The 8,806-nt window shown below is 31.0% G+C and overlaps 2 protein-coding genes across 3 annotated transcripts in view; both read left to right on the top strand.

Annotated features, from left to right (window-relative positions):
- On the top strand, window positions 2,028-3,173 carry LOC107609963. Its single transcript, XM_016312027.2, has one exon. It carries the CDS (start codon window positions 2,279-2,281, stop codon window positions 2,654-2,656), a length of 378 nt encoding a protein of 125 aa, XP_016167513.1. The 5' UTR covers window positions 2,028-2,278; the 3' UTR covers window positions 2,657-3,173.
- Window positions 4,578-8,806, top strand: part of LOC107608226 — a 6,386-nt gene continuing 2,157 nt past the window's right edge. Inside the window, exons 1-3 of one of the 2 annotated variants that reach the window (XR_002351309.1) lie at window positions 4,578-4,701; window positions 5,189-5,273; window positions 5,731-6,633. Coding sequence is in view for 1 of the 2 variants with exons in the window: in XM_021107564.1 (XP_020963223.1) it covers window positions 5,885-5,914 (30 nt within the window). In the remaining variant the exon portion in view is untranslated. Of the gene's footprint in view, window positions 4,702-5,188; window positions 5,274-5,730; window positions 6,634-8,806 lie in introns of those variants that run through there. The other variant, XM_021107564.1, reaches the window with a different exon arrangement.

The following is an 8,806-nucleotide window of genomic DNA, read 5'->3' as shown; positions in this document are numbered from 1 at the left end:
ACATAAATATATTTATTAATTTTAGTGTTTAATTTTAGGTTAAATTACATAGTTGGTCCTATATTTTTAGTGACATTGCAAATTGGTCCCTACACTTTAAAAGTTTATAATTAGATTTCTAAAGAGAATTAAAATTTGCAATTTATTCCCACGGTTCAAAAAGTATTTGATTTAACAGAATATTATCAGCGTATTTTCTATTTTAAACATGTGAGCTGCACATATTTAACAATAAGGACCAATTTACAATTTTAGTGAAAGTATTGGGACCAACCGTGTAATTTAACCATTTGAAAATGACCAAAAACTCCTTATGCTATCTGAACCCATCTCGCCCCTCCTTATTTCTCTCACTCTCACTTTCTCATTTTCCAAAATGACACCCTAATCTCAGCGCCCTCTGTCTCTTACCACAGCTCACCATCGCCGTGTCTCTTGCCTTTGTCACTGCACCGGATCCACTGCTAAATTGAGTTGTATTTTTATGTTAATTTGTTGTTATTTTTTTTAGACATTAAATTATTCACTTTGAGCATGTTTGAGATTGAAATTATTCTATTCTATTTATTGGTGTTCAATATTGGGATTGGAAGAGAAGAAAAAGTCGCCAGATGAGAGAGGCGAGATGAAAGAAGGAGGAGAGACTCGACTCGTGAGCACAAATGCAGTGGATCCGGCGCGGTGACGGTGAACTGAGGTGAGAGATAGAGAGCGCTGGGGTTGGAGTGTCATTTTGAAAAGTGAGAAAATGAGAGTGAGAAAGTTGGGGAGGGGCGATGTGGGTTCAGATAGCCTAAGAAGTTTTTAGTCATTTTCAAATGGTTAAATTACACGGTTGGACCCATACTTTTACTAAAATTGTAATATTGTCAAACATGTGCATCTTACATGTTTAAAATAGAAAATATTCTAAGAATATTCCGTTAAATTAAACACTTTTTAAATAGTGGGGACTAAATTATAAATTTTAATTCTTTTTAGAGACCTAATTATAAATTTTTAAATTGTAGAGACTAATTTATATTTTACTAAAAGTGTAGAGATCAACGGTGTAATTTAATGTTAATTTTAATGTAGTTCCATTTTACATTATGCGTTGAGCAATTATTTTATTAAACACTTTTATTTTACTTTCTTCTGATAATAGTGAAATACATTAAATAAAATATTTTATAATATTCATCATAAATTTTCAAATAGTATACCGTTAAAACAAAAGAAGACTAACAAAAATTCAGTAGAAGTATTATAAATCACATGGAGTAATAAAAAAAATTGTGAATATCCATCCTGACTCTGAATAATTTTTTTAAAGAACAACGGAAGTTTTAGCCAAAAAAAATATCTTTTTTTTATTTTTTATTTTTAATTTTGTAAGATTGATTAGTTCTTTTATTAATAATATTTCTCTTAAATTAAAGAAATGTGTGTACGTGATATATTTAAGATAATTGTCAAGATCGTTTAAATTTTTTTTTTATTTTTTATTTGTTACATTTTTTATATATATTAGCTAAATTTATTAGATAAAAATTGAAAAATATTAGTAATTTTAATTTTTTTTACTTATAGAAATTGAATAGAAGATATACATATTAATAAAAATAACAATGCTAATTGTTATCATTAGTCTTACATATTTATTATTAGTTATTCTAAAATATTGAAATTTAAATCTTTGATGTTATATATATGTGAATAGTTGAGATAAATATCCTTATTTATTATATCTATTTTAGATACAATATTGTGTCAGCAGTTTATCAAATAAATCAATAATTTAATGTATAGTATAGATATATTTCGTTAATCTAAAGAAAAAATATTGTCAAATGGACTAATTAGTTTGACGGAAATCAAATTCAAGGGCTGAAATTAATTTTTTTCTTGAGTATTTTAATAATTCTTGGAGTAATTGTCAGAACTGTTTAGATTTTTTTCCTAAAAAAAATTATTCTTAACATAGTTTATATAGTTCTATTGGTAACTTTTTTTTAATTGAAAAATTATAATATTAATATAGGAAAGGAACGGACCTTTCTCTTCGTTGTCATTTGTCGTCTCGAAGTCTCCTCTCTTTTTCTTCTCCAAGAACTCAAATTTCCCCAATTAGCCAATTAGGGTTAATTTCAGTCTTAATCTCCATCTCAATCTCAATCTCACGCCCTTCTTCCAGCCACCACCATCTTGAACCTTCTCCGGGATCTCGAAATTTAACCCAACGAGTCCTCGGTTCCTTCACGGTGAGCCGTTGTAGCTCGTAATTCAATTTAACCCCATGCCGAAATCCGTTTTATACATCCTCTTCTTCTCTCTATGCATCGTCTTCTCCGTCGCAACATCCGCCGAGTCCGAAGGGAAATCCTCCTCTGTCATCAGGCTGCCGTCGCAGTCCGCCGGACTTTGCGCCGGAACTCCATCGCCGTCCTCTTGCCCCGCTAAGTGCTTCCGTACCGATCCTGTCTGCGGCGCCGACGGCGTCACCTACTGGTGCGGATGCGCCGAGGCGGCTTGTGCCGGCGCCGAAGTTGCCAAGTTAGGGTTCTGCGAAGTCGGAAGTGGTGGATCTGCAGCGCTACCCGGTCAGGCATTACTCTTGTTACACATTGTGTGGCTAATTGTGTTAGGGTTTTCAATGTTGTTTGGCCTATTCTAGTTCACGAGGATTCTGGATTTTGTTCTTCGATTTTGAGTTGCGGACGCCATGCCAATTTAGTTTTCTGAAGATTTTCAGCATTGATTTGGTAGGTTTTGATCTATTCCAGCAGTGTATATTTGGTATTAATTTGTTACTTAAATTGATTTCTTAAATTTCTTTACACTGTGAATATGAATATATCTTGGGAATGGTATGTAATTATTGCAATTCAAAGAAAATCTATAGAGGACTAAATTGATATCAGCGGGTGTCATTTTTAGGGTAATTTGATTCTTTTTATTATTCGGAAGAGGGATTCTGATGGTGGTGTGTTGTAGTATGCATTGTGGCAGCTTAATGCATTCATAGAGGGATTTCGAGTTTTGTTGATTGAGGATTCAACATATTATTGTACTCATTATTCTTCTTGTATTTGTATACTTTAATACAATGATGTTATTCAATACATTCTTGAGTGTTTATTGTGTTGTTTTAAAACTGTAATTATACTTAAAAGATGTTGTACTTCAATTCATTACATTTATGTTCTTTCCTTACGATTTTGGAATTCCAAAGTATGTTGTTCAAGTGGAATTTGAGCACCACTTGAGGGCACTGCTGCAGATGATTTTTTCTTATCAATCTTAACCAAGACAGGCTAGACACACAAATTATGAAAAATGAGAAATGTATGCAAATTACATGTAATGGTTGACCAGATCACCTTAATTGGTCATGGTCAAAGTGAAAGAATATTGCTGTGGGAATTGGTATTTCTAGGATGTTGTAAAATTTGAATTTCCATTTATATGCATCTTCCATTTATATGAATTTCCAAAATTTATAATAGAAAAGCTCTATTCACTATTAACACTATTTTGTACCTTTGATTTTAATGTACACTAATCTCAGTTAAATCTGGGAATCAAACTCGGATACGAACTTTAAAAAGATAACAGAATTGCCACTTATATCCGGCCTCGTCCACGAAAGTAGATTTGTTCAATGCCATATGATTCAAGCAACTACCAACAAAAGTGGAATTGATGGTAATGCCCAATACAATTTCCCAAGGGATGGATATCATTTCGTGGCCATGATAATTTCCATGCATTGCGTTATGAAATTAATATTTTTATGTACTTAAATAGGTATGCATCACGGTGTCGGTGTGGTGTAATTATGCTTAGATGCTTAATTATGTGTTAAAACGGTGGTTTAGTTATGTTCTGCATGTTAGGCATATACATGTTACACAAACGGAGGTTGATGCATTAATTATCTTCCATTGACCATTGTGCATTGCATTCTCTATATCTCTATCTCTATATCTAATGAACGAGAAGGATTGTGTTCAACAATTCTCTCCTTGGTTCTACTATATTCAGACAAGATGCTTTAGTTGAGTGGGAATCTTCTTCCAAAAAAATTTTGAATTTCAAATTAATCCTTTAAATATCTTGTTTTCCCATATTTTGTTTGTTCCTCCATTCAATTCCTGAAACAGAGAATTGGTCCGTCTCACTCACACTCGCTCGTGATATTTCGATCACTGTTTTTCTGCATACATTCCAGTCAGTGCTGGGCGTGCGTGTCGCTCTTGGTCCTGATCGTGACGACTTTAGTGGCACTGATAACTGGGATGCCGAACTCTTCTTCTGGAAGAAACCGTCGGATTCGAGCACAATGGAAGCTGCTTTTTTTTTTCGTTGTACCCTTAACTGATGTGCTACAGTTCTGATTTGAGGGTTTCTCCTCTGAACAATACTTCTGAACAATACTTTGCTGTAAACATAGCCTTTCAATTTTCTCAGCTCTTTTCTTCTAACAAGTAACAACCAACAATGGCTTCAACGGCAGCGTCTTCTTCTAGCACCTTCTACACCAACCTCAAGTTTTACACCAAATCCAACAACAGCAACTTAAACTGAAGGTACACTTTGTTATGAATTTAATTACCTATTTTCTGAAATTTCTAAAGTTGAAATCTTTTTACCATTTTGAAGGGAACTCATATTGAGAAGCAATGAAATAGCAACTGTTGGTGCTATCTTCAATTTCAGGTAACCCCTTCTCTATGTTCTTTTTTTCCCCCTGTTTATCAGTATCACCATTGAAAGTTGTTCAATTTTTTTATATTATAATTATTTTCATGCAAATTTGGAATATCTTAGTTTAAGATTTTATATTTTTCCTTATTGCATATTTGTGCAGTGGAAAAAAACTTGATTATCTTGGAGTGCAGAAAAATTCTCCATCTTTAGCTTTGTATCCAGCAACTAAGAACTGCATATCAACGTCTGTGAATGTCACTGTCAAATTTTTTGGTGGATATATATACACAAATATAAGACTATAAATAATTTTACTTGCCTGTGATGTGTTTTGCTAAAACTATAACCAAGATTCACAATATTATCTCAAATTGCTTGGGTTGTTGACATCCATGTTGCAATTGGGGATTTAGATATATTTTTCTTTAGCAATGATAGTGATTACAAGTAGAAGATAGTTACTTGAAGTTTGTCTAAAGGCTTCTCTTGTTGATAGTGTATTAAGGTGGGATGTCAAGGTTTTGGGGCTTAGTTCGGAGTTGGAGAGGAAGGGGAAGGAAATTGGGCAGCTCACCAAGGAGGTATTTTATTTTATTTTGTTTGAGTACCGATAAAATATAAGTGAAGATAGGTAGGTAATCAGAAGTTCTATAATTCCAATGGAATGATAACTGGAATTCAAAATGAATTGAAATGTTCAATGAATGTTGGCATTGTTGTTTTGTCTAGCTGGAGTTGGATACTAACATTTTTTTTGGTTTCGTATGGAGAGTAATGGGGCACTTTCTACTGACATGAAACTCTATTCATCCTTTTGACTTTAATGCTTATGTTGTCTAGATTTAATTTCTGGGTGGCCGAATTGTGCCACTGTCAACAGCTTTTTCCTTGCTTTTATGACAAACAAAATTTGAAATTTGAAATTAGTTGAGCCTAAAATTTCCCAAAAGAGCTTTTGAATCTATCATTTGAATTTCTCTTGCTCTCATTCCTTCATTTTGTTTCTCTCATTCCACCGGGTGCTTCTACGTGATGAAGGTGGTGGACACAGATGTGGTGGTCCTCGGAAGGCTGCTCCTGCTGGTGGTCCGGCTGCTGTTGCTGTGGTGGCAGCTGAAGCTTTAAGTGGCGACTCCTGTTCATTGCTGTCTCTGATCCTGCCGTTGCTGTGACTGCATTGCGGCTGGCACCCATGGTTCTGCCTCCCATTCATCACAACCAGGTCAGTCACGTAAGCTATGAAATTTTTAATCTATATTTGAGTTGGTTTTGTTCCCCCCATTTTCGCCCTGTATTCTTTGTTATTCCAGAAGTTGTTGCATTGGCCTTTGTTTCTTCTTGATTTTTTAAATTTTAAACATGATTTTCCATTTGTTCAAATTTCTGATTTTATATATGTGTTGATAATTTGTGTTTCATTATTTTTGAATTAGGTTAAGGTCGTGTATCGTTTATTTTGATTTGAGGAAAAGGATTTGATTTTGAAAATTTTCTGTGGTGATTTGTTGGACTTCTTTGCTTTGATTTATGCCTTTGTTTGCTCTAATTTTGTATTATGGTTTGTTTCTTTCTTACATATGCAGTGTGCCTTCTCATACATTTGCTCTTTCTTTTAAAAAATTTAGAAACAATTTCATTCTTCAATTAAAATCTCTAGAAAAGGACAATCTCATTTCTATTCCCAGAATTGTTAACAGTAAAAGTCCTTTTTTTGGTTCTTTTCATATTTTACCAATCAATTCTTATGGTGATTACTTTTGACAAGGAAAAAAAGTTACTTTTGACAATAATGTTTGCTCTTATTTTGTACGATGGTTTGTTTATTTCCTGTTGATTGTGGGTTGAAGGATTTTTGACACACTGGTTTTTGCTAATCAAACTCATTGACGGTCGGATTGATGTTGTACGAAGGAAGAGAATAAAGTAATCTTTTCTCGTTGAGTTGTCCATGGTTCCTTTGAAAAGTATCCTTTGATTTATTCTCATTTTTCCTCATTGATAGTTGTAAACATTCAAGCATATCTTCTGTCGATATTTCTTTTTTGATTCTAAAAGTTCTAAACTAAACATCAAAATTTCTTTGTTTTTTGTGTGCTTTTCATTTTAAGAGGATTACTAAGTTACTTAAAGATTCAGATTAGGAATTTGGTCCCTCAAAAATAAACTTGACATGAGATTAAAAAGATTTGTGGTATTTTTAACCTTAAAATGCATATCATATTTCATCTTAGAAAGGTATTATATCTATTTGACTAAATTTGGGGTTTTAGACATAAATATACTCATTTTGTAAGGGTTTTGGACATCAAACTTTTTTTGCAGGCAGTCTCTTAGCACGTAAGGTAATCTCCTATGTTTCTCATACTGTTAATGAAGGGTCTTAGATAAATACTTTTTGCTTATCTTCATGGAAGTGTGTATTTATTTTACTTTTGGTTTTTTGGAAACTTTCTGTACTCTTTGTTGTTATTACTTTTAAAGTGTTTTGAGTTTTATTGCTTCATTGTACTAAGTAGTAGTATTACTATTTTGAAGTTGAATCATTCCAATTAAAATAAATTTAACCCTAAAAGCATGAACTACGAAATGGTAACTTAGAAGTAGGTATTTAGATAGTAATATATTAATATGTATGTTATGCTTAGGTTCGATTGATAATATGCATTTGTAGGTTACACCAAAGACAGGTTATGGTTTTGTATGTTATTGGACCTATAAAAGTAGGACTATGCTATGTGTACACTAAAATCAGCTACCAAAGTCAGCCATCAGTATAAAATACATGTTGAAATACAAATACACATTGAAAATAAATTAAATCACATATGTATTTATACACAAATATATTGGTAATTGATTGTAGTGGCTGATTTTGGTGTATAAATAGCATTTTCGATAAAAGTAATAGAAGGTTAAGGATAACTCTTTGACTTTTTGTTTCCACGAACCCATGTATTTACGGACCAAAAGCCATAACATGTTGAATGTGAAAGCCATGGTTTTATTGAATGAATAGATTCTTTGTTTTGGTGTCATTTTAAATGTGAAGGCCATGAAAATTTAGTTTTGATCATTATATATTTTTCTGCTGGTATTTTCAATATGTAATTTAAAGTATTTCAGTTTTTGTTAGAGAAAGTCAATCATGTATTTTATTACTAATTTATAGGCAAATGTGTTTTTTAAAGAAAATTCAATTGGGTGTTTTATATGTGAAAGTAAATTTGATGATTTATACTGTTTTAAATTTTAGAATATTTTTTTTGCTATAATAATTAAAAATTTTGACATTTTGATTGTTTGAGAAACGTTTGCATGAATAATGTATTTTTAAAATTTAAAATAATTAAAACAATTAATAGATAAACGTATTAGTTTTTAATTGCATATATTTTATTTTTTTTATTAATAAAACAAAGAGATCAAATAATAATTTAGCGAAATTATTAAAGTTTTGCTTAAAGAAATAACACGAATAATAAACAAAATTTTAAATTTTAAATAGTGTTCTTTTGATTGAATTTTATATCAAGGAAAAGCTCTATTTATTAAAAAATAATACATAATTGTTAAAACAATAATGAGTGAACTAATCGGGTTATATACAAATACTAGATGTTACGGTATTAGAGTATTTTCTTCAAGTAGCATTTTTTTTAAAAATTTTGTTATTTGAATATTTTCTATTCTCTATATTGTCATTCAATTATTTATCATGAAAAAGATTGTGTCTAATGAAATAAAAACAAATGAATTAAATATGTACTAAATATTAAGTTGGAATAGTTATACAAATAAAAAGAGATCATCTAAATATTGGATGAGTATAGTCTATTAATATATAGAAGAAACAATTTCAATAGTTGATTTTACTTTTATATAACAACTCATTTATTTATTTATTTAACTCTTTTTATTAGTTAAAATGTGCTTTAAAAATGACTCCAATTTTTAAATACTTACTTTTTGTAATATGATTAAATATCAATTAATTATGCTATATGTATATTAAAATTAGTTATTAGAATAAAATATATGTTGGAATATAAATACACATTAAAATTAAATTAAAATACACATATTTATACACAAATATATTAGTAATTGATTTGTT

This window comes from Arachis ipaensis, chromosome B07, assembly GCF_000816755.2.
Source record: "Arachis ipaensis cultivar K30076 chromosome B07, Araip1.1, whole genome shotgun sequence".
NCBI classification, from domain to species: Eukaryota; Viridiplantae; Streptophyta; class Magnoliopsida; order Fabales; family Fabaceae; genus Arachis; species Arachis ipaensis.
This window is presented reverse-complemented; position numbering and strand designations above follow the sequence as displayed.